This window comes from Enoplosus armatus, chromosome 8 (genome assembly GCF_043641665.1).
Source record: "Enoplosus armatus isolate fEnoArm2 chromosome 8, fEnoArm2.hap1, whole genome shotgun sequence".
Classification (NCBI taxonomy): domain Eukaryota; kingdom Metazoa; phylum Chordata; class Actinopteri; order Centrarchiformes; family Enoplosidae; genus Enoplosus; species Enoplosus armatus.
The window spans coordinates 11,813,156-11,839,594 of NC_092187.1; the positions used below are offsets into that span (position 1 = coordinate 11,813,156).

Sequence of the window (26,439 nt, forward strand, 5' to 3'; positions counted from 1 at the left end):
GTAAGGTTGACTGTCAATCTTGTGCAATTCTGTCCCACGCCCACCTTTGTCAGATTTATTTGAATAACATTATGAATCATTTCATATGAACCCTCAAACGCCTCCAAACCTTTTGGATATCTCATTGTCAAGGTCGTGTGTTGTTCTTTTTGTGTTTCACTGAGAAGATTTAGCTGTTACTGCACTAGACAAAGTACTATTCAAGTTCATAGTCTGCACTTGACTATGATAACTACTTGGAGTGGCACAAGCTGGACATTTTGACCTCTATTACTTTTAGCTATCCAGTTAGCTCATTTGCTAACTATTTGGTGTTGCAATGAACTTAGTTTGATGGGAAACTGTAGCTGGAAGGTTTACTGGTTATTGTGACAGCTTCAGCTTCAACTTTCACTTTACTGTCCACGGACAAAACCAGACTTAAATATAAGATGGATAAAACGTAATAAAATACATAAAACTATATATACTACATGTAAAATGTGCTATAACCCACCATGTAAAATGCAATGTAAAAGATCAGCACCATACAAATTTGTTTGTGTCTTTATTTGCCTCATATATATATATAATATATATATCGATGGCCAAAGCGCAAAACCTCCTATCTGCAAAATGATCCAGGAAAAGTGGGCAAAGACCTCCTATGTTCACTTTGCGAGGCACTAATACCTAGTCGGTATTGTTAACACATAATAAAGTAATACAGTCCCAAAACAGTGTATTATGTATTGGGTATACTTAACAAATAGCACTCTGCAAGAAAACAACAAGTTTTTTTTGGTTTCTCAAAAAACTGCATTTTTCAGATAGGAGGTTTTGCCTCTTTAGCCATCAATATATATTATATATATACACACAAATGTGTATATATACATACTTTATATAAATATCACAATTTCTTTTGTTCAAATTACCTGAACTCCAACTTCTCCTCTACATGTCAGAGTTTTTGACAGTGTATTGACGGATTTGACAGCTGTAGTTATTTTGCAGATTAAGATATACTGTATGATCGTCTTATGAAATATTATGCAATGATAAATTGTTAAAACTATCTGAAATACATATTACTTCATCTGTAATAATAATCATGGAGCCATTCTGCTGCCTAACGAGTACTTTTACTTCTGCTACTTAAACTGATTCTGATGAATGTACTTGGGTCCTTCTACTTAAGTCAAGGTATGAAATGCAGGACATTTCCTTGCAGTGGAGTATTTTCGTACTTTGTTTGGGAATAGACAGCCTTACCATGTATGTGGCTTTTCGGCATCATGGACTGCACCTAGTGAACTCCATTCATCATGAATCTTTCCTGAATGGATAATCAGCCTAAAATTATTGTAACCTGCGGCAATTTTTCTCATCTTGATTTTAAAATCATGTTCGAAAATATTTCAAACATGCAAATGAATGCATTTTCCACAGGGCTGGTTTTGGAGGTTTTGAGGAACATTCATCCGTGATGCAGAAGGAGTTGTTGCCCCAGTGAAGCGTCACATCTCGGCTGCATCGGTCTGAAACAGAGGATGACAACGGTAAACCAAACGTATCAACTTGGCAGACTGCTTGAAATGACGCAGCTGGAACAAGGACTTTCCTGGAGGCAGAACCAGCGAGCAACAGAGCGGCCTTTCAACTCAGGCCTCATAGAAAACCACATTCCTCATTTCATTTCTACTTTAACGTCTCAAAATGCTGAATCTGTGAGTTTTTTTTGTGGTTCTTCAAAGACAACGCTGTGCGAGAGACGAGCGCCAGCTCAGAGCTCAGCATAGGTGATATCAGAAGAGCAGCGCCAGTCTTTCAGCAGGCCGGGGATAGGCAATAAAGAAAGCCACTGGTTTCTGCACTTTGTAGTGATTTCTCTCAGTCCCTCTTTCCCAGACTGTCGCAGGGAGTTGGAACGATGAAGCTGAGCTGTGTCACACCCACACAGCAGCAGTGCTCTTATGTTTTCACTCACCATCTACTGCTATTTTTGTTGCCTCTGCCAGTGTCTTTATGCGTGGGGGGGGGTATACACACACGTATGACAATGTATGTGTTTGTGTGTCTTCTGAGGGGGTAAATACACAAGGATGAGCAGGAGTAAGAGGGATGAGACTGATAACAGCAGCAGCACACATCATCTGTTGACTGCAGAGAAGACAGAAAAGAAGGAATTGGGGGGAGCAAAGGTAAAAGCTGCCAAAAAAGGCAATTATTTTGAGAAATGTAGCTGTTGCTTTGTGACTTTCAAAGAACTATGATCTTATTTTTTTGAGAGATTCTGTTTCCCACAAACCATCGTTAAAAAACTGCAATGCTCAGCCTCCTACTGGAGACATTATCAACTGAGAAGATTTTCCACTTCATCTCCAAATGTTGTGATTTTCTGCATGTACCAAGAAGAAACTGTAGTGCACGGTATAACTCATTCATCACGTTCCTTCACATCAAAAGAGCCTCAATCAGGCAGCCTTGAATTCACAGAGAGACACTCTATTTTCTCTTCATCCGAGGAGCAGTCATTCATCACTCCCTCTTTGTTAATATCCCACAAGACCACAGGAGGGAGTCTCTGGCTCACACGTGCCCACATCCAGCTGCTTGCGGATGACTCACAAGAGTGCTTCCCTATGGGGGGGCTCCGTCTTCCCCTCCTCTCTCCTACTGTACTCCTCACGCTCTCTCCCGCTGTCTCTCCTCCTCGCTACACTCTTTCTCCCTCCCCTGTGCTCTTTCTAATCTCCTTTTCTCCTCGTTCCAGCCTCCCACCCTCTCTCCTCTGTCCTCTCTCCACCTGCCAGCTTCCCCTCCGATGCCCCTCTCATCTTCCTCTTCCTCATATATATTCTCTTTTACTAGCCTCCTCTTCTCCTTCCCCTCCTGCCACAGAGATTACAGTCCTGGCTCCAAGTTACTGAAGAGGTAATCTAAGGTGTGCAGTAAATACATGCAGAGAGAGCAGCAGTTAGAGCAGTTGTCAATGTGCGAAGTATTATTAACTACCACCTACTTGAAATCTCCCTTTTGCTGCATGACAGGGCTGGTCAAGGCGGTCATTGTGTGCACTTTTCAGTTTGCTGCTAAATGGCACGCATCAACCAGGGAATGGGTCTCACTGCTGAAATGGTTTGTGGCTGCTGGCAGCATCAGCACTCAGAGATGAAACAGCCTTTTGATGATGAGTGTAAAAGGCAGTGTGGATGTCTAACAGTTGTGAGGGACTGTGGGAAAATTATTAGGCGGCAGGCTATTTGTATTTTTGCTAGAAGAGCAGGGGAGGGTCTTTCTTTTCTTATCTTTCCCCATGTTTATAATTAAATTCAGCCTTAGTATGCTGATAAAATAATCAATTATGCTTATAAAAAAGAAACAAAAGTAAAAAATATAACGATCAAAATACATTTTTGCTTTTATGTTTAACAGTCTTTTTTTCTAACTTTTAGGAAAAAAAATCTATCCTTATCATGTAAAATATGATATTTTATTTTAGTATCATTATGATTGTGTGAAGCTTCACTGACCTGCACTCTCTTTTCCCTCATTTAAAGTTTGAATAAATCATATACGATATACAAATATCATATATTTAAGGCTGCAACTAACATTATTGATAAATGTGCTGATTATTTTATTGATTAATTGCTGCACAAAATGTTATAAACCGGGAAAAATGCCCATCCCAATTTCCTTAAGCTAAAGTGAAAATATAAAAACGGTTTGTTTTGTCCAAACAGTTCAGCAACCAAGATATTCAGTTTACTATCAAAAAAGAATAAGAAAACCAGTAAATATTCATAGATCATTTTTGCTTAAAATATGACTTAAACAATTAATCGATTCTCAAAATTGTTGCCAATAAACTTTCTGTTTCACCTCTAAATATATTCTAAAACAGTTCATGCAGTGGCCTGTTCAGAGTACAGGCAATTAAAACTGTGCTGGCCTTCAGTTTATTAGGTTCAGACTGGGTTATTTACCTTCTCAGTATCCTCCTGTTTGGTGTAGAATCAAATGAAATCACCAAAATATCCCTGACATTTTCAATTTCAGTGTTGTTTTTGTCCATAATGGGAATGCATTTTCATGGGGAACAGGCTGCTCCAGCATGCAGCAAGCAGTAAATGAAGCTCACTCTGCCAGGATGTAATGATATGCAGCACATCAGACTCCCCCCTGAGAAGTCAGGACTCTCATACTGTAGGCACTCGGCTCTTCTCCATTTTGTGTTTTTTTTGCTGTTATTAATGTGCACGGTCAGCGCGTTAACAAGAGCTTTGTTTCTTTTTTAATGTCAATTTTCATCCCTTCAAGGCAGAAGACGTGATATTTATTGAGGTTGTTGCAAACCAAACATCTCCACCGTGTCCTTTAGTTTAAATGTAAACAGGTGGAAAGACATATGGCATGTTTGTGTTTCCTTTCAGCGAATCTGAAATTAACAATTAAGATGATTCATCACAGTTATTTTCTGTGTGGACGGCTCTCCCAGCTGACAAATCCCCAACACATGATCTCATATGGGCGGTAATGGGACACCACCCACTGTTCCACTCGGGCTCCATTACAGCGCTCTGAAAAGTCACTTATTCTTCTAATATCATTCTTTATCTAATGATGATTTATAGCCAATATAAAGGCGGCTAGTGAATCGTGGCGGTGAGTGCATTTGTGCTGCCGAGCGAGACCTGTGTTGTTGTTGTAGCCCCGAGGTGAGTGGAGTTCATTGGCAGAAAGGTTGTGCCATACAGTAAGCTGGTGCTGTGAGGAGTAGAAGCTGGAAAGATCCTTCACATCCAAATCTGAGACGGAATAGCTTTTTTCAATTGACCTGAGCTCTACAAATTGGTTGGATGCTGTTCCACCCACCATCAGACGTGAAGCAGCCCACCTTGCTGCTGGAGAACCTGGAGGCTGTTTTAATTGGGCAGCGCTGCTCCAACACACCAGAAAGAGATCTGGTTCTGGTTGGTTTCCAGGTCAATACTGGAACTGCAGCCCACCCTGACGTCTGATTAGAGTGGGAATAGCTTCTGCACACCTCCCTCCCCGCCCTGCTGAACAGATTAAAAACAGACACACCGGAGGACAGAGGGGCGTTTGGTGGCTGACTGCAGACTTTGTGAATTCACAAACGCAGACTTAGTTTGTGTCTGTTCAAGAAATGCTCTGCCAAATTAAATGTTGCAAACTGCAGCAAATTATTTTAATTATTATTCTTAGGTGATTTAATGTCTATCTGTAGTTAGATATTATTAGTATTCTTGCAGTTAAAGTGAATTTACTGCTTTGCCAACTGCTCATTCAGACATTCTGTATCATATTTGATATGCTTTTGATGTGTTCACATGGCTGACTGACAAACCCGTTAGGCAGCAGGCAAATAAATCTTACCAACTTGAAAACTAAATATTAAAGAAACAGTTCAACATTTTGAGAAAATATACTTATTCATTTTATTACCAAGAGTTGGACTAGAAAATGTATACCACTCTCATATCTGTAGGATAAACATGACACTGGATTAGCTTAGCTTAGCACAAAAACAGATGGTTACGAGAGGAAGTTACTGCGCCGGGCCAAGAAATGGTCAGGCTCATAACCCCCTTGAAAACCACAACTTGGATGTGTTTCAGATAGACAGAACCAGGCAAGCTGTTTCCCTCAGTTTCCAGTCTTTATGCAATGTTAAGCTAACCGGCTGCTGACTGTTGCTTCATAATTAGTGTACAGATGAGAGAGGTATCAGTCTTCTCTTCTAACTCCTGGCAGGAAAGTGAATAAGTATATTTCCCAAAATGTCAAGGCATCTTTGCCATTAAACTGGTTTTTCAATATCTATATTGGCTCATAAAATGTTGCCTACCAGAACTCCAGAGTAATTGGTGTAATTAGTTCTGAGCAGAACTCTCCTGTGAATGATTTTTGCATATTATACATGTGAAATGTTATCTATAAGTAGGGTATAATTCTATGTCATTAGCTGTTGATTTTCTTCCTGGCTGCCAGTCGGTGGTTATTGTTCAGGCAGTAAGTGGGTGGGCAAGGGAGGTGTTGGCTCTATCTTAGGCTGGTAATTTATGGCTCCAGCTGCTGTCTCCCTCTCCCCAGGTGGACATCTTGATTCGTCAGCAGTGCATCTCATTAGGGGGAGAAAAACACATTTCTAAGGGGAACACATTCTGCGAGAGGACAGCGTTCATCCCTGATTGGACACCAGTCTCCCGGGGGAATAGATGTGTAGATACAAATCAACCATCTTGTTAAAAAAAAAAAGCGGCAATAAAAATCTCTTGACAGCAGCTTTTCTAATGTATGACCCCACACTGACAGATTTATTAAAAAAAGAAATAAAAAAAAGAAATGTAGTAAAGACAGCTCAGCTTAAAGGGGAACTCCACCACCAACAAAGTTTGTTTACAGGAGGACAGGCCGACTCTGGCCGACTGGCAGAAGGAGTTTATGGGTCCTCTTCCCCTTTCAAAGAAAAAATATTGCCAGTAATGTTGCTCATAAACGCAGAAATTACCAAACAAATGCCTACTTCACGCCATGTATGATATCAATCCAATAATATCTCTGTCAGGACTCATGTGGTATATATGTGGTCCAGTTCAGTAACTTCCCACAAGCTTAAAATACCACATTCCAGCATGAAATGTCACTTGATAATATTCATCCAGTAACTTTTGCTGTATTGTATTTACACCTTGTGACATACCCAACATTATCTTTCACATTATATGGGGGAGAAAAATCAGGAATTTCCAACAGAAATATTTCTATAAAATAAAAGAAGCACTAAGATCCAATATGTAGAGGTGTGTCCTATGTGTCCAGTGTAGTAATTATTTTATGTATTGATTTGGGGTCACTGGGTCACATTACATCGAAGCTATTGAGAAAAAAAAAAAATCAATAATTGTCCACAAAAATATTTCTGTAAAATAAAAGAAGTACTGTTTTTAAGAAATAATTTTCCAGAACCTTTCCATGCCATTTTTCTTGACAATACTAACTCCAAACACCGGCTTATACTCCAGGTCCCTCATATGAACTTCAAACAGGTGGTATTGTAATGAGTTGTTACATGCAGCCTGTACAGTAGCAGTATTGATGGAGATGAATGAAATCTTAATTTTAGTTTAACTTAAATTTACTTTTGTCAAACAAATAACCACTGACACACAACAACAACAACAAAAAAACAAAAAAAAAGAGTTAAAATCTGACTGGGAAGCTTAACTGGAATTAAAGGGCTTCATACAGCAGACATTTTCATATGTCTTGGAGCCAAAATGACTGGAAAGCTAGCCTCTAAATTTCCAGGTTATCCAGGACGCGAGGGAATTCTGACTAAAATGAAAAAAAACATTAAGAGGTGTGTCCTGTTTGTCCAGACCTCTGTAGCCTGCTCCTTATCTCTGCATTGTGGGTAATGTAGGCACCAGGTTTTAACAATGAAGAAGAATGCGTGTAATAAAAAATATGATATCTCTTGTTCTGCTGCATCGATTTTGACTTTTTTAAACTGTCCATTGAGTCCGACATTGTTATAGAGGCGAAATGCTAAATCGGTGGAGTACTCTTTTAAAGTTAAGAGTTAAGTTACTGTTTCATCTTTGTTTTATCTCACAGTGACCAAACACAGAAAAAACCCATCTTGCATTCTGCCAAAGTTGTCAATATTTTATTAATCTTCAGTTAAGGCAATCCATTACAAAGCATTTCACAAACCACAGTATGACGACAATATCATGTCCAACACCTGGTTTGGAAATTATTCAGCATGCAAGTCAGAGACCAAGAGAGGTATGTAAACAACCTGGGATAAAACAGGAGTAGTGGCAAAGAAGAACCCATACAGTATGTGCCTCATAGGAACAGAATGGAAAGAAACCAGAGATGCAACATGCTAGAGGCGGCTGTTATCTCTAAATAACCTCCGTAAATAACAAATGAAGCACATGGCAGATGCACTAATCAGGTGAAATGTAAGTAGACTACCAAACGTCCTGCCATTTTGGCACAAACATGCACATTGTCTAAAGAGGCCAAGTTCAACAACTGAACACATTTTGGCACGGAGTATTCTTCATACAGGGCTTATGTACATAATAAGGGTTCAGCCTCAAAGAAAATTCAAAATGAAGAGATAATCAAAGCCATTTCCACAGAGAGAAAATAAATCATTGTACTGTTGGAAAGACATCTTTTAGACTGCAAAATATATTTCATAATCATTTAATGTTTCACAATTGCATAAGTGTCATTACTGTGCTCATTTCATATTTAATGATTATTTGTTTACTACTGAGGGTAGTTGTTTTTTTGATTTCTCCATGGAGGAAATCTCAGAGGTAATAAAAAAAAAGTAAAGTAAAAAAAGAGAATAACTTAGCAATAATCTTAGCAGAGCAGCCAAAAACAAAGCCATTTAAGACTACTCTAACTGATATTAATTCATATTAATGACCTAAAGTGCACACAACGAACGGCCCCAACTCCACTTCACGTTTTCATTTCATCGCTTCTCACAGACATTTGCAATCACACTCACGGTACATGAGCTGCATGCTGACTTAACATGTGAAATGATACATTTTCTGTAACGATTACCTTGTGATTGTTTTTAAAAGGAAAATGTGAAAATAATAAATTACTTTGAAAAGTAGAATTTAAAGAGGTTACTTGTAAACATATCAGATATTTAAGTTAGTAATTTATAATACTTAGATATATATATTTCATAACAAATGTAGTCAGTGTGTATTAATTATTTCCTTTTGGCTTTAATGGCTTTCTGTAGAGGTATTCTGGTATTTATGTGTGTTATGTAACTAAACTTAATAGCCACATTTCATTTCGGATGAACAAGTGAATTTGGCAGTAGATTAAATGCTGCTTTGTCTTCTGAGGGGGAAATGTCATCACTGATGAAAAAGAAATTAAAAAAGAGAGAAGCCAAATATAATATCTGGGCCCGTGACAGAAGGAGTTCACTGCCTCTGGACTTTCTGCAGTATCATCAGACTCTATCTTCCCTCTGAGAGCACTAAAGCAATGGGAGTCAAAGAACAACGGCTAACAAAGATCATAAAACAACATGAATACCAGAAACACGTTTGCTCGAAAAACAAAACAAAATATAACAACGGTGAGAAATCAGAGCTTCACATTGTCGAAGAACAACAGGACAAATCTTTGTAAACGTTGGTTCTCCAGTGTCATGCGATGAAACCCTCTAAGCACAAAGTAAGACTGAATAATGCACATCAAAGATAAACTCACTTCTTAATGAAACCCATGAATGTTTACTTTTTTCCTTGAGGCAACGTTAATAGCCATAGTTGAATTGTAAACAAGTCTTGACTTTGAATATTGTACAACAAGGCTCAGCGACACTGTTAACTTCCATTATTCCAAAGATCATAAGTGAAGAGCTGTAAGTATAAAAAGTACAGAACACTGGTTGAGAAAGCGTGTATCAGCCACTCCAGCTGTAATAGTCCTAATCGTGCAACAGTTTTATCATCACCGACATGTTCTGTGTGTACATCTTTAACATGAGACCTGCTGCTGCTGGCAGAATAACACCTGGGTAACTGAATTTGGATATGTTTCCATATAATAGGCACATTTGGATCGAGATATTGAGTGACTGAGAGATACTAATGAAAATAATGGCCATTATTAATAGATAACTTAGGATGTACGTGACTGGGTCACAATGGCTGTAACTTTTGAAACATTTTGTACACTAAAAAGAAATGCAGCGAACAAATGTGAATATATCGACAACTGGCTTGAAATCGTAAAACAAAATAGTGAAATTGTATCTTAGGTAGTAAAATGGTATCGCAGTGTTTTGTTATACACTGGGCTGTTGTGCATTAAAACAATGTTATCTGGGAACACTCAATTCATTTGAAAGAGTAAAACACAGTAAACACAATGCATACAAATCAGAAAAGAGAACTCGTAACTGTTTTTGTTTTGTGCAATTGGTTGTTGTTTCTTTAGATAATTAAAAAGGAAATCCAAACCCAAATATCTCAAGCTCTGTTGCAAGATTGCTCAGTTTTCATTCTGGGGAAACAAATCATTTAAAGGGGGAAACAAGTGGGTACTAGTTGACATCAGTCTTTAGTCAAAGTTTATTTGTAGGGTCCTTTAAAATTACCGAGCAAACTCCCAGACAAACAACGTCAAACCACAACAAATATAATGGAAAGAAACACAAACTGCAAAATGGCAAATGAGATATGGCAGCATGACTTAAGCAGTATAATTTACCTCTGTGCATACCAACAGGGGAAGCAGACATGTGCTTTGAATTATTAATCTATTTTTCTGTAAACATACTGTTTTTATGATAAATATGAGCTCATTTCAATATACAGTATATGTGTAGTGATTTTCTTATAAACATCCTGTTTAAAATTATGGCGTAAGACAACGTTAAAGCCATGTTGAAAACATAAAGTGGGGTCCTTTCCATTATTTTCATTGTGGCAGCTGTTGGTTCTTTCAAAATGATGGTTTTCAGCTTATTAACATTACAACCTTTGTGCTTTTTATTTGGACAATAATTAGTGCATATTATTATTATAAATATTTAGAAATACGTATAAGACATGGTGCTGGAAAATCATATGGCAACAGCTCACAGCAGGTCCTCTACATAACAACTTGCAATCAAAAAGTATCCATCTGTGAAAATGATTCATAAACTGCTGAATAGGTTTTATCACATGCTTTTATATTACAGTCCTTATCAAAGTAGAAATGGGGATTTTTTTTATTACACTGGTCACAAAATATAGGATGGAAAACTACAGGAAAATATGACTTTAATCCCCACCCTTTAAAACCCCCTCAAAGGAATAAATTATTTCTGCAATAAATAAATAGATAAATAAATTAGTATACACATAATTTCCTAATTTAACACACATCGAGTCCAAAAGGTATCACAAACATGATACACACTGGCACATTCTAATATATTTATGCCCTCAAACAGGCTCTCTCTACGGGTTTACTTGCTATCCATTACATCACCACTTTGACAGGTTTGACAGCGAACAACTAAAACCTTCCTCTTACAGCGGGTTCCTCTCAGCGCTCTCATCCTCAAACACCGAGAGAGAGAAAAAACTCCCTGATCATCAGCAGGTCTCCCCAAAGCAGTCTTATTGCTCCAAAACAAAATGGAGTCTCATCACCTTTTTGTTTAGCCGGATTAATATTTATGAAAGGGCCTCTGAAGCGTTTCCATTTTCCCAAAGGACGGTTGCGGTTGCCATCAATTCCCGACCCTACCCCACCACAACGCGGAGCTGTGTGTGGGGCTCAGACGGGGTTGGTTTGGGGGCGGTCGCAGGGCGAGTAACCCGGCGGGACGGGGTTAGGTTTAATGCCTCTGCTTTTCATGTAGGAGATCAGCTGGTCAGGGATCTCGGCCAACACGTCTTTAGCCAGCCGCGCCATACTCAGCACGTGGTTGCCTGTGCGATCCATGTAGTCTCTGAACGGGACAAACTGTTGCGACATGGGAAAGAAATCTATGACTTTATGAAGAGAATGTGTCATGTGTAAAATAGGTCTAACAGGCTAGAGCCCCTCTGGTAGCCCCCTTACGTCTGACAAAATGAAAGTATTGGACCAAATAATTTATCGATGATGTTGCTTTTTGTACTTGACGTAAGGGGTAAGCAGGAGTCCCACTACAGTGTAGATTTTGATTTGCAGTTTAGTGTCGGAGTTCAACCATTGATAGGACCACCGCAGCACCAAACACATGTATCATACGTGATCAGGCTGTATTGTGCTTTAATTAAATTCCCCACAGTAGCTGTGTTCACACTCTTTAATTTATTTTGTGATATAGCGCAACTTGCTCATGTAACAGGAGTAACATCCAGGTAACTTCTATTTCACATCGCCTTGTTACTCATTGCTGCCATGCACTTGCCGTATTTAAGTTCCTTAATGATGTCTTCACTCTCAACAATCTCTACTGGCTATAGAAACTGAAAAGACTGATCACAGTTCTTGAGGTCCCCACGTGGTTTGTCTGTAGCCGCCATAAACCGGATGTGCAGTTTTTGAGGAGGTGTGTATGTAGGGAAATGTGCATATGCTAAGTAGCTACGTCATGATCCCTTAACGCACAACCATAATTCAAGCTTTAGAGCATTACCAGCACTGAGGCTTCAAAGATAAGCCAATGTTAAAGTTTCCCTGATGCTGGTGCTGCAGGAAAGGCAAGACAATCTGGCCTGTAGCAGTTGAGATATCTTGCTTTGTAATAAAACAAACAACCAACATCGCCATCTATAAGCATGGCTACTAATGGGGCAAAAATGATACTCTTCAACCACTGTGCCTTTAAAGAAGGTCCTTCCCATGACAGGCTGAGATTAGACAAAACATGTCTCACCTGTACAATGTCTCTTTCTGCCAACTTCCCCCGTGAGGAAATCCTGATGTCATCACCATCCAGCTCAACCATGGCTGCAGAGAAAAGATGTTTTATTAAAAATAAACTCACATCAAGCATATTTCCATGCTGTGAACTGATTCCAAAGATGTTATGTTTGGAGGCAAGCCCTGAAACAAAACAGACCACAAACTGGTTTCCATTGTTTCTCTTTCTTTTTTACAAATTTGTTCCCCAAAGAACTTTAGTTGCTGTTCTCACCATCAAACTCAGCTTGGCCAACTCCAACAATGATGATAGACATGGGGAGTTTAGCTGCCTGTCATGAACAAGAAGAACAAACAGTCAGTTGTCACTCAGGTGCCTGGAAGAGGACATACTGTATTTTCTGACATCCGAGTTTTATTTATCAGAGTTTTGAGGGGTTAAATTTCCCGTTATTTGTATTTTCCACCCAATACACTTCTCATTCTGCAAAGTCAGTATTTATCCGCAAGAACAGTACTCCAGAGACGCCAGAGACAGAAACAATAATGGACAAAATAAAATAAGATAAACATAAATGATACATAGCATCACAGCAGTTTCTTCACGGTGTTTCACATCATCTTATGTTGCATAGTTTGGGTTGTCAAGGGACTGAGAGAAAATACAAAATACATTATGCAACTCAGGGGCTCCAAGGTTGTTGCAGCAGCCAGCACATAACAGAATATTTTCACTAACTACTATACAGTGTACACACTTTACAGGCTGCTTTGTGGAATACCAAAGTATAATGTGCAAACATGCACACACCTACATCACTCAGTCTAACATGATTTATTATGTTTGCATAAAGAAATGTTTAAAATAATGTTGTCAGAACAGAAAAGTCACATGTCCTGCCTATTTAACTTCAATCATTTAATAGGGTTTATCTCATGGGTGTACAGGTTTCTCCAGTGCATGAACCTAAACCACAGTCCTGATGTGGGGAATGTGAAAGCTCTGGCATGAATGAATGATATATGCTTGTGGTAGAAATGCATTTACAGGGGTAAAAGTAGGTCATCTTTCCTGGAAAAACCTCCCGAGGGGAGAGGCCTGTCACAGATAGGAGTAAATAGACCAGCCTCTCCATGTTCTGTATCATTATTCTCCCTCCATCTCTTTTCCCATTTTATCTTTCCATCCACCAGGCTCATTCCTCATGACCTCTTGCTCTCACACAAAATACATACATTCTGTTTGCTTTTCCAGCTGCAGAAGATCCCACGAGCATATATACCTATAAATGCCAGATCAGGTTCTGCATCCGTAGCTGAATTATTCAGCCTACGCCATTTGTTACTTTGCCTGTACTGTGAAATCACTCAGGGGATCTCACTCCATCAGTCTGTCTGAACAGATACTTCCTCCTCTCACTGCACAGAACCACAATATATATACATAGCAGATAGCAGATGCCTGTTCTCATAATAAACATTGAATTGGTTGTTAAAAGGACTATAGCTACCTTGTTCCCCCGTTGGTCACATTAACAAAGCGGTGAGAGGATTGGCACCAAAATGATTCCAATGCGAATGCTAACACTTTAGCATCCAGGTTGTTCAGTCAAATCCAATTTTCCCAATTAGTTTCCTCTTAAAATCACAGAGAAGCGGACATTTGAGCATCTTTAGCTTTTATAATGTGACGTTTTTCCAAGTGAAATAGACATGTGCGAGGGGTTTAGTATGAATATTTTTACAAGAAAATAGAGGGATATAAAGAATAGTCACATTTTCTTTTTACAGCCATTTAGCATGTAACAAGAGATAAATGAACCACTAACACAGGTACATGAAATTAGAACTTGGAAAATGTATTTGTATCATTTCATTGCATCTTTAAGTAACTTTAAGGTTGGAAAAAATCAATAGTTCATCAATCAGTTTGTTCCAGCTCTTTAATGAAGCAAAATGTTTTTTATGGTGATATGTAGGATCAAATGAATAAATTTTAGATGTTTCATGCATCATTTTATACGTTTCCCCAAAATCGGGTTGAAGAGGTCAACGGTGAGAACAGCGAGAAAAAGAGAAGTTATAGTGATTTCAAGACTGGATAGACTGATAATAACATACATCTAAACCTGCTGGCTTGAGAAGGAATTTGGCAAAATAAGAACAATCAGTGGCAGAGTATCTCTTGTTGTGGACCTTTTTTAGTTCAAAGTTGGCCAGACAAGTGAAACCTTTGCTTTGTTGATTCAGAATTGATGCAGCTTTTTAAGTGTCTCTAAATTTTAAAATATTCATGGATTTTATGAAGTTACTGGTCGAGCCAGCCTCCTATCCAGACAACAAATTGACCACCGGAGACATAATCTAATACCTGGGCACAAATTAATTTATATTTTGGCCTACCAGGTCAGAGAGAGACCCTCTTTTATAATTCAAAACCGTGAAATTAAATTTGGAGCTTAAAGGAAGAACATGAAAGGAACGATGGCCCCAGAGGCTGTCCTGTTAGATGTGTGGACATATTAGTCACTGAGGGCTAAGCTGTGCTGGTTTGGGGAACAAGGACACCAGGATAAACATTAAAGTACAGTTTGGTCAGCAGCAGTAACATTACCAACAGATATCTGCTATGTGCAGTCTTTATAAATATCTGCTAAAGATACAAAGAGTACAAAAAAGTGCCAAAATGAGTCTTGCACATAACTCTTTCGCTAAGAGTCATATCTCCAGGGCTAAAGGCTGAATGCCAAGTGAAGCAGGTCATTCAGTCCTCTGCACTGTGGGCAGAGGAAGGAGTAGCCAGGTCCAAACTGAGAGGCGAGAAGTGGCAGCAGGACACGGCAGGTTCGGGTCGAGCAGTGCAGAGCAGCAGACAAGATCTTAAAAGGAAGGTGTGGCTGTTCGAAAGGTTTGATTAACAGTCGCAAATTCCCTTTAAACCCAGTCTGCTGGGGGTCAGAGCACCGTGTTGCTGTGAAGGTCGATGATGAGCATCTTATAGTAGCCTGTTCCAACTCTAAATGAGCTCCAGTGTTTTCATAAGGCACAAAAAATATGCAGCATGCAGCATAGGCATAAGAGAAATACAAGGACACTTTAAAATCTGACCGAAAAGGCCTCAGATGGTACGCTGTATAAGACCCTTGCCTCTTATAAAGTGAACCTGTTGACCTGAGAGTGAATCTCAGCTGAGCCCCTCAGCCTCCGGAGGGTCTCAAATAAAAAGGAAAAGTATTGGACAGGCAGAGCGTCCAAGCACAGGGGGTGAGACAAGTGGAGCAGAAAACATCCCATAAATCCTCAAATCTAGTGCCACTGGCTTATAAACTCCTGAAAGTAACAGAAAGTCTGAGAGAAGAGCCACAGTAAGCTAAAAGCACCTGCAATGCCAATGCCCTGCAGGAGAGAGAGAGAAGAGGTGAGCGCCCTTCAGGTTGTGTTAGAGCAGCACTTACGTTCACTATGGCCTCCTTGGTCTGAGCCATGTCCGATATGACGCCATCAGTGATGATAAGCAGAACAAAGTACTGGGATCCGTCCTGCACTGCTGCTGCATAACTGAAACAAGAGAAATCATCAGCACGCAGTGGTTTAAGACAGGAATGCACAGACTGTGTTAAAGTATGGATTTACATAAAACTCTGAGATGTGTTTGGTTTCTAAGAGCAGCAGAGCAGCAACCACTGTGTCAGAGATAAATTTAAAAAAAACATTGAAAAAACATGTTCTTCAGAAAGAAATTCCCCCCTCAGCCCAGCGATTGACGCAAAAGCTTAATATAGACATGTAAAGAAGAAGTAAAATATGTTGTATAGCTCTTCATGTCTCAGAGGTCTATCTAGACACTATTATGAAACCCATCAGAGACACCACAGTGAGTGTGGCCTAGTTTCAATCGCCCATCGCTGGCTGCTCTATGAATAATTTATTAAACTGTTTATGCAAGTGCCGCAGTCTTATTCTTTCAGAGCATTATTGGTTGCCTAGTTCTCGATTGCCTTGATGAGAAGGGGGGGGTCATCGTGAGAGCCAAGGACAGGTCAGAGGTCAGCCCTTACTCTCGCTTTCAGTCTGGTAAATCTGACCGTCAGGCGTTGACATTTTAATCAAAGAGCGTGCCCAATTAGAGACAAAAGCAAGAGCGATGACTGGTATTAAAGACATTAGAGAGACATTTGTCTTCCTCATCTGCCAAAAAATAATGTTGGCCACACTCACTGGAGACGTTTGACCATGTTAGCAGAGTAATATTTGCAGCACCAAACACAATATTGTATTATAGACAGTCTTTGTTTTTAAGATTCCTCTCTAGATGAGAATATAGAACCAGCACATTTTCAAACTGTACATCTAGTATCCAGTACGTATTCTGCTTTCATTAATGCGTCAGCTTTCTGCTTGTGCGGTATGTAAAACCTACAGTAACTGTAAACTTCAAACCTTTGCTGCCAACAAGAACTACATGTTCTGCTCAACATCTAATGTTCTGGTCATGTAAAGAGCCACTTGAATCTGTTCACCTTCGGTTTACTGGATGACCTATTTCACTTGTTCTGAATAGTTGAGTCACTCTCATGGTGTGCAGCATCTTTGTGAATAATTCTTAGTATTTGAGTTTTACTGCACCCTTAGTTATACTGCACCCTCAAGGCAAGCAGAGACTGTAGAAAGTCTTATTTTATAAATGCATAAAGTCTCCGATTGTTTTAACTATTCAAGGCCATAATGTGACATTTTTATATTGGGCATAAAATCCTTCTAAGATTTTTTATTTATTAATCGTTTTTATTCCTTGAAATCACGCAAAGAGGTCTGCCGGGGACTTTTTTCTTATCTTTTTATCTTTTTTTATCCTTGTGTGGGTAGTGAACGGGACTGGATAGGGTGTCTATGGTTTTGGGGAAGGATATTTTTCAGTTGTAGCGGTTGTTGCACCAGTCAATGTAAAAAAAAAAGAAGCAAATAAAACTGTGAAACTGACAAACAATAAGTGACATAAAGCCCTTCGGCTGCTTCAGATGAAAACAAACAAGTTGCAGTGGCCTGACCACCACATTATTCCTCATTCCAAGTCAGTCATCAGTCTGTCAGTTGTTAAATATAAGTTAAAGTCTAAGTCACTAAAGGTCATGCCCAGTTTTAGTTTTAGTTTGAGGAACCCGACAAACACATACGGAATCTCCATTTACATCTGTAATAGTAAAACCTAGTTTATCGGTTAGACTTGTGACTTTAAGTTATCATAAGTTATCATCTATAATGTAGTTGTAAGCAGATATAAGTGTTATTAATGTATTTTCTTAACTATAACTATAAATCCTCCTGTGGACACAAAGTGGAGGCTGATATATAAACAGATAATGAATGATAATATTGCAAAACACAGTTTGATAGTACAAAATAAGTCTTCATAAGAGAACTTATAATTGTTGACAAATACTGTACATTGATAAACACTTCCTCTATAAAATGTATGCTTACAACTACATTATAGTGTGTTTTAAACCATTCATTAAATGTTAATATAGTACTTAAAGTGAAGTAAAGTGTTAGTAAAGTGTTACCTCACGTAGTAATTGTAAACAAACCATAAATACAGGTAAATGCTGAAAATCGAATTCAAAAATTCAAGTCCAGGTCCACAGTGCACAAATCTGTGTCCACCTTAATGAATATTCCAATTAATATTCAAGTCCAAGCAAAGTCATGAGTCATCATTACTGGGACCTGCGACCAAGCCTGAGTACGAGAGTCCACTGTTAAAACACAGGTCGGGGGTGAGGCGGTGTACACCTGCACCTTATTATTATTTCACCACTGTTTCAATCTTGAGACCATTTTCAACAAATCACGTCTGCTGTGTATTCAAGAGGTGAAGCCCGATTTACACACTTACACACACACACACACACACACACACACACACTTATATTCACTTTGTGCATTTAACCCATTTGCAATGACGGGAAGTTTGTAATTGTGAATTAAAGCATGTGGTGCCTCATTCACAGTACATGTTAATGAACAACGTGACCCATCAGCACGTGGCAGAAAGGCTACATGACATGAATCCATTTATAAGTCCCCTGCCAGTCCTGCCAGATTGCCTTCAAACTCTCACCACACTAGACTTCTGGAAAGCAATGTAGCACCTGCACTCTAAAACGTCTGGTCCCACATACACCTGATTACCATTTCTATTCATCTCAGCCAGGCCGCTGATTGTTTATTTTCCCTTCACTAGTTCTGCTCAATTCATAGAGACGCTATCACTCACTGCCTTAATACCTCTGACGGCGTGTCTACCTCCTGAAAATATTTACAGATTGACTTTCAAAGAGAGGACGACTTGATGTTCACCAGGACAGGTGTTTGTGCTTATACCTTGCCACATGATTAACAACTGGAGCGAAGTTGGTGGGTCCATACAGCTGAACCGTCTTAAGGCTTTGATGGTAAGCTTCGAGAATCCCCTCCATGCCGTTACAGTACGGGTTCTCAATGTTGCCATTCTGAGAAACACAAAAACAAAACATGAATGCTACAGACACAACAAAGGTAGTCAGAATGGAGTTGAACCACTGATGGTCAGCAAGAACAAGATTTTCAGCTGCTGTTAAGTTGGTCTTTAAACACCTTGACAATCACATACTAGGCAACTGCCTTGTTTACGGTCTCAAATGAAAAGACTGATATGAATTGAATCTCCTTGTGTTCAATACAGATATGAACCTGGGACATGTTTAGCCCAATTAATCAAAGAGACTCTAGTTGTGTCTGAAATGGTTGGATATTCAATATACAGTTTCTTTGGTATAATTTCCCCCCGTGGATCAATAAAGTATTTCTCATTCTGATTCTGATTCTATGGTGTGCGTTGTAGTGTTTTCTAGTGAGAATTATTATACCCTTAATAGTGAACTCAATGATCCCACAATGTATGTTAAAAAGTAACAATTGATGCTCACTAACTGAGAGAAAACTACCATCATGCATTGCACAGACGTGAAAAAAAACACAAATATAGAAGGAATGACCGAGTATCCATAATTGTTTCTGATTTTGTCATCTAACACTATATATTGTAGTCATTTCCTAGTGTAGAAGAGTGAGTGAATGAGTGAAAACACCGCCTACAACTCCAAAAGGGTCGTATTTACACAGTAGTTTGTGAACAATTTGTTAAAAATACACCCAGCACCCATTTTCTATTTCTAAATGTGTTAAATACACAAAAAACATTTTGAAAATGTTCAAAGATGTGCTTGTCAAACTTTTCTTCAAAGGTTAGCTTCCTTAGCTACAAGGCAAGTTTCTAACCAAACATATGTATATTAAACAAATATTTCACCCAGGACTGTAAACTTTACTTTTAAGCCCAGTTACAGGACTAGAGCATGAGAGAATGAGGCTTCAATTATATGGTGAGATGAATCTTAATTTGCAAATTTTAATGGAAACATGGAGTGATGCAGACGTTACCCTGTAGACAGACTCCTCATTAGGCTGTACTATGCAGCAGCCAGAGCACATTAGCTGGCTGAGAGAAGCCAAATTGATTTAAGAATCCTTCAGCCTTACAGAACCTAATTTGCACTATAAAAGGTAAATGGAATTCACTCTGAATTATGCATGTCAGAGGTGTAGCAGCATTCATCTCAAAATGCACACATCCATATTGCACATGAAAACATCCATACATGTTGGTGAGAGCATAAAAAAACACATACGAGTGCTCAAAGATAATCTCCATTGAGGGGGCGAAAATCGTTTTCACATGGAGTCAGATTAACTTTCATGAGCAATTTTGATGATGAATTAGAATCTGAGCATCTGAAATAACCCCACGGTTTTCTCACCAGAGGGAACTCATGGGAGACCCTCCCATCAGGGGGCAGCTTAGCACCGAATCCCAGGGCAGGGAACATCTTATCACTGTCATAGTCCTGGATGATCTCTCCCACGGCCTTCAGGGCCATGGCATAGGCATTCATCTGGTACGGGTTCATGTAGTGTAGTGACGTGGACTGGGATGGATTTCCTTCCAAGACAAGAGAAGTCTGAGTCAGTGATGCAAACCATCACACTGAGACCAAACTGACAGCTACAACCGCAGAAACACGAGTGAATCAACACTAAATTTGATGTTCTGAATCAGACTTGAGGCTCGATGTGACTATCTGGATTATTAGCAACACTGGAAGTCAATGTTTATATTTGCCTGTTTATGTTTTTGAAGTTACAGTGACATATTGAACACTTCTGGATACATCAGTTTCCAGGATTCCCTTTTATACTGGCATGAATCAGTAACAGTCAAAATATTACAGGCAATTCATTCAAAGCAGAGAGAATAAAATACTCAGATTTATCATGCTGAAATGTTTGAATGTTTCTGGAAGCCAGTTCTTGCAGTGGTGGAAGAATGATTCAGATATTTTACTTAAAAGTAGCAATACCGCAGCACTCAAACTTTTACAAAGTACAAAGGTAAAAGTAGTCATTATGCAGAATGTTATTCTGTTGGGTAGCTTAATCTATAACAATACATCATAATGTACATAATCTCAGATAAATGTAGAGGGTTGAAAAGTACAACATGTGCTTCTGAAATGTTGTGGAGTAGAAGTGTAAAGTAGCATAAAAGGGAAATACTCCATTAAAGTATCACAAAACTGTAGTTAGGTACAGTACTTGGGTTAAATGTTAGCTTTGTATTTTGTACTGATAAAGTATTTTTCTTCCCTTTCTAAATCCAGTTAAGTCACTTTTGCTGTCTTCTCTCTCTCTAACTGTCCTCTTTTAAAACGTACATTACGTGTACTTGACTTTGTTTACCATGTGAACACCTCAATAAAAAACAAGAAAAAAGATATTACAAGCAGGGAGAAAACTCCAGCCGGCTCTTTGATTCATGGAAAATGCCATACTCATACATCAGAGGATAAGTGGAAGCAGAACAGGGTGATGGTAGGCAAAACACTCACCATTTGATGCAGTGAAATCAATGGCCACTGTGAAGTGAATCTGAGTCCTGAAACAAATGAATGGGGGGAAAGGGTGCTGTTAAAAAAAGAGAGGCAGGAAAACTCAGCGCTGCGGTTTAATGAGGCTCTCCCAGGTTTTCACCGTACTCCCTGACTCTTCATCCGAGAAGAGGTACGAGAAAATGAAACCCAAAACAGAGTTGATAATACGCCTTTATTGTTTGTGCAACATGGGATCTAATCAGGTTTTTTTAATATTCAATTTCAAGAAACAGAGAGAGCATACATTTTATTATGGTCAAACAGCATCCAAAGCGCCGTTTTGATCTTTAAATAACACGCATATTTAAAGATTAAAGATTAAAAGCACAGCGGCAAAGTGAAAACCACAAACAAATCCCACCAAAACAAACCTAGAAAAACAGAGTCATTTCTCAAATGATCGCATAATGGGTTGCTGCAGCTGGCTTAATGATTTGACTGAACATTTCACTGAGGCACAAGGAGCTGTAAAAAGAAAATCCCAATTCTTCACTAGTTGTGATATACATTTACACAATACTGTATACTGTGCATCCGATCGTCCATTATAATCACCATCATAATCTTTATCATCATTATAATCACCTTTATTGTCTTTGTTCCACTTGGTCACTATTATATGATCAATGGAAAGTCTGAGGTTTTCCATTCACTGTATCAGTCTGAAAAAGCAGCCACACAAAATGTCCAAAAAATGTGTATATGTTTTATTCATGAGCCCGTAATAATAGCCAAAACCTTGAAAAGAAGCTAAACACGGCCTAACTAGTCTCTGCTGGATTTGCCCGCCCCCCCAGAGAGACAAACGAAGAGCGAAGGGAAGGGGAGTTTAGATCAAAGTGTGTGCTCTTTCATTGTGATTAACACTGATTGCCTTTCTTGACTTCACCTCCATTCAGAAATTCCCACGAGCACGGTATCGGAGATAATGGTGGCTTTCCTCCGGGGGGGGGGGACTCTGACCCCAGCTCATTAATCAGCATTGAGCTAGACTGCTCAGCTGACAAAAGGGGGTTGTTACAATGGCATGCTGCCTCAATTTGAAAGCCTCTGCTGATTTCTATGGTTAGTTTTGAATGTTTGGCTGGAAAAGCAAGGTGGTGAGTTAGAGTTAAGGCAGAGTGCAAGACAATAGAAACGGTCACTGTCAGTCAAACTGCCAATCAGGTCGTCAGAGCATTACCTGCAAGTTCGTCCTCAGGCAGTAGCTGCTAAACTCTGCAGTAAGTGGAAGTACCAACAGCATGACCCATTACTTCTTTTATCCAAATGTTTATAGGGACAAGTGCACAGCAGATAATCAATTATTTATCAAGCTAAAATACTAAAAACATGTTCTGGTTTCAGCTTCTCAAATGTGGGAATGTGATGCATTTCTCTGTTTTACATCATACATTGAATATCTTTGGGTTTTTGAACAATTTGGAGATCAATTTGAGTTCATGACATGCCTGTTTCAATTTGGATATAAAATGTTCTTGGGAGTTATAATCCAGTTTGAGTGCAGTAGGTATGGAGCTCTACATACTGTACCGAACAGAGACCAGTCTTTCCAAAGGATGATTTACAGAGGATCACCATACAGCTCCCCATAAACACACCCCAGTAACATCACCAGAAACCCAGACAGCTTTCCCCTGGTCACTGATCATTAAATCCTTGATCCATAAATTGAATCCTGATCCTTAAATTGAAGTTATGTCCAGTGATTTTCTGGTGAAGTTATCAAAAGCCAATACTCTAGGCATTACTTCCATAATTGGCAATTCCACAGCACACCTCTAGATTTAGACAGACCTGCAATTAATGTTTACCTTCTCATGAAGTATTACTACGACCTTTCCCCACCATGATGCTAAAGTAAAACCAAGTGTTTTAGTTGCCTGACCCAAACTATAGAGCCTCATGTTAGTTCAGGCAGGCATGGAAGTAATTTTATATTGTTCCATTCACCCTCCAGAACTATCTCTCACAACAGGCGTCCATATAAACATGGGCGCTCAGGTTTGTATCCTTGCTGCTAAATCACCACCACCCTCCTACCCTCCTTCTATCCCTCTCTGTACAGTAGTTTTCCATGAGGATTCACTGGATGAACAGGTTCAGAAATCAGGGCATTCTCAGTGGTGCCTCTTTCTATTAGAGAAAAGTGAAACAAACCGGCCAACAGACCATGGACACACATGGTCCTCTGGGGATCAGTATTTGCTGCTGGCAGTCTGTGGCTTGCTGCAGGAGGAGTTACATCTCCCATCACACATATGTCTGTGTTCAGTTGACTGGCTTGCAGTACTTGTTTTTTTTTTTTGGGGGGGGGGGGGGTTTATTTCACTTGTGACGCACAGTGGGGATTTGTTTAAGAGCTGAGCTCACAAATTATTTTGAGACTAAAAAATCAATACGGATTGATGTTGACTGATGCTGCGGTATTGTCTGTTCTGTAGGTAGCTGGTCTGGGGCTACTATTCTTATCCCTGCAATCGTCCTATCTATAGTCCTTGAGAGCAGGTAATTTTTCAGACATCTTTCATTTTTTAGACTCTTCTTTGAGTGATTTATTGCTCTGTGGACAAATTAAAGTACCATCACCATTTCCTACATTTGATCAGGAGTTCATAAATCTAACACCAGACTCTAAATGGCCTCTCAACCTGATTCAGTACAAATCCTTCAGAACAGGCAGTCCAATAATTCCCTATGGGCTTCACTCTGTCCTTCCATATCATCACTAACTCGCTGAGCATCTCCTCTTCTCGCAGTTTTGTTCTCAGCTAAAGTGACAGCCCCTCCACCAGTTTGTTTATCACCTTGAATTACTGCAATAGTTTAAAATAGGTACAAACATATCGGTGTCATATTGATTTTCCCCTCCAGTAAGACAAACACCATATGGCAGGAGTCCTTGTAATGTGAATCCCTGCAGTCTTGGCAAAGTGGGCTGAGTGGGATATTGTATGTAATGTAAAACAGTGTGACAAAGAAATGCAGCTACAGTGCACCTACAATCTCATCTGTATGTGCTGGAAATTGGCCATCAGACTACATCAATGAGCAGATTGGCACAGTGCTTTTCTTGTATAATGAAATGCAGGCAGATTCACACAAAGGTGTAGTTTGGTTTAAGAAGGGGAGGGGGGAGGGGCACACACAATGAAGACATCGTCATTACAAAATTATTTTTTATCATATATACTTTCTAATCTTCATTTTTACGACAAAGAGCACTGCGCCTTCCTGCCTTATCTTTGACTGATGTTCAATTCTTGCGTCTTTACAGGAGAATATTAACTGCGGGTCTAAATTAAAATACAGATTAAATTATTTTATTCAACCCGCAAAACTGAAAGAAGTACTTTCAACACACTGTGTAATATCTGCAGGATTCCTTTTAAGACAGCATACAGCCCCAACAACCACCAATTAGGTAGGGCAACCTGGATGTAGCCTGAGAGGCGAAACACAGGGCAAAAAAGACACCCAGGAACTCGGTGTTGCTGTGAGAGCATGGTAATAACTGAAGGCGACTCAGATGGAAATATCTCTCATCTGGACTGCACAATCTTCAGAGAGAATTTAGTGAGAAAATTACACTGAAACTATAAAAGTGAGCGGGTTGAAAGTGAGGGGGGCATGTCCACCCATCCCTGGTGGAAATTACGTCCTTGGATATTTAGTATGTGGCAGTAACAATGGTCGTAAAACAAAGGAAAAGAAAGGTCAGGGAGGTCTAGAGTGGCAAGATTCCGATTTCAGAAAACTGTCATGACAGTTTCTAGTTGCAGCGATTCCTCGGACAAAAATGAACACAAAACTGTGTTATACATAAATGCAAAGTGAAGTGTTCTGCTTCTGCTTCCCTGTAAACTCAAACACGGACACGGTAGCCCAATGGCAGAATGAGCAGCACAAAACCTAGCAGTCCAGCACACAGTAACTGAAATCTTTTAAGATCAATACCGCCTCTTTCCTGTGTTTTTACAAGATGAATGGATAACAAACTACTGCACATGTAGTAAAATATAACCTGGCAGAAGAACAACTGTCACAGATGAGAAATATCTCAGTAAAAGACAAAGAGAAGAAAATGGTGTACTCGCCTGACCACCAAGCAAACCTAAATTAAATGAAAAAAAAAAAAAAAACTGTATCAATTTCTCCCAAACAGGATATTTTGGGATGAAACTATTAAACCTTAATAAGATGTCCACACAATAGAGGCTCCACAGAAGCCATTACACGGCCAATGCCACTGCAGATTTAATTTAAAAAGAAACATTTCATCATGTGATGAAAAGAATATAAATCTTTCATTAGCCTCTCAGAATCTCAGCAGTGTGTGGCTTTTGGACTTTAATTACCTCTATTTGACTATATCTCTGCCCCAATTGAACGTTAATGAAAATCTATGAAAAACCAATTCACTGTGAAACCAGTCAGGATGTGATGGTGTGTCTGGAGGAGAAATTGCTTTTTTACCCTCTGCTTCAAAATATCATCTAAAATGCATCATGTTAGTTATCACCTGTTAGAAAGGGAGCGGTAAAGCAAACCCGTATGAAAAGAAAGGAATCAATGGCAGAAATTTAAAATATCAAACTTGGGTCTTGGATCAGATTTACACAGCCTGATGCAGGCTCCTGCTCATATTTCTCATCATCTATGTGAATGGCAGGGTTGGCAGGCATTCAGGTTCAGCTTCCTTTTTTTTAATTTTATTTTTTTTATTACATTTGCATAAGTTGAAGAAAAGTCATCTCTTTTACCCAGCTACAGCAGTACAGATGCCAAATCAAAACTAAGCGATCCATTGGACAAACACTGACGGTGCTCTGTGCCAGTCTGAACCCATAAATTGCACATTTTGGTCTTGCAGATGTGAATGCATAAAATTTTAACATGAGTAGAAAAAATGTTTTGCAACTTAACCAGAAACATCTGTGAATGGGCATAAACGTTCTTACTGCATGTCAAGATGATTTTTTCGAAG

General features: G+C 39.2%; 1 protein-coding gene across 3 annotated transcripts in view; it reads right to left on the minus strand.

Moving 5' to 3' along the window:
- Nucleotides 1–11,346: 11,346 nt before the first annotated feature.
- Nucleotides 11,347–26,439, minus strand: part of cpne5a (copine Va) — a 65,243-nt gene continuing 50,150 nt past the window's right edge. For all 3 annotated transcript variants that reach the window (XM_070911193.1, XM_070911192.1, XM_070911191.1), the window contains 7 exons: nucleotides 21,411–21,457; nucleotides 20,283–20,464; nucleotides 18,808–18,935; nucleotides 15,879–15,981; nucleotides 12,698–12,755; nucleotides 12,437–12,510; nucleotides 11,347–11,535 (listed from right to left, as the gene is read on the minus strand). In XM_070911193.1, the coding sequence (XP_070767294.1) occupies nucleotides 11,347–11,535; nucleotides 12,437–12,510; nucleotides 12,698–12,755; nucleotides 15,879–15,981; nucleotides 18,808–18,935; nucleotides 20,283–20,464; nucleotides 21,411–21,457 (781 nt within the window). The remainder of the gene's footprint in view (nucleotides 11,536–12,436; nucleotides 12,511–12,697; nucleotides 12,756–15,878; nucleotides 15,982–18,807; nucleotides 18,936–20,282; nucleotides 20,465–21,410; nucleotides 21,458–26,439) is intronic.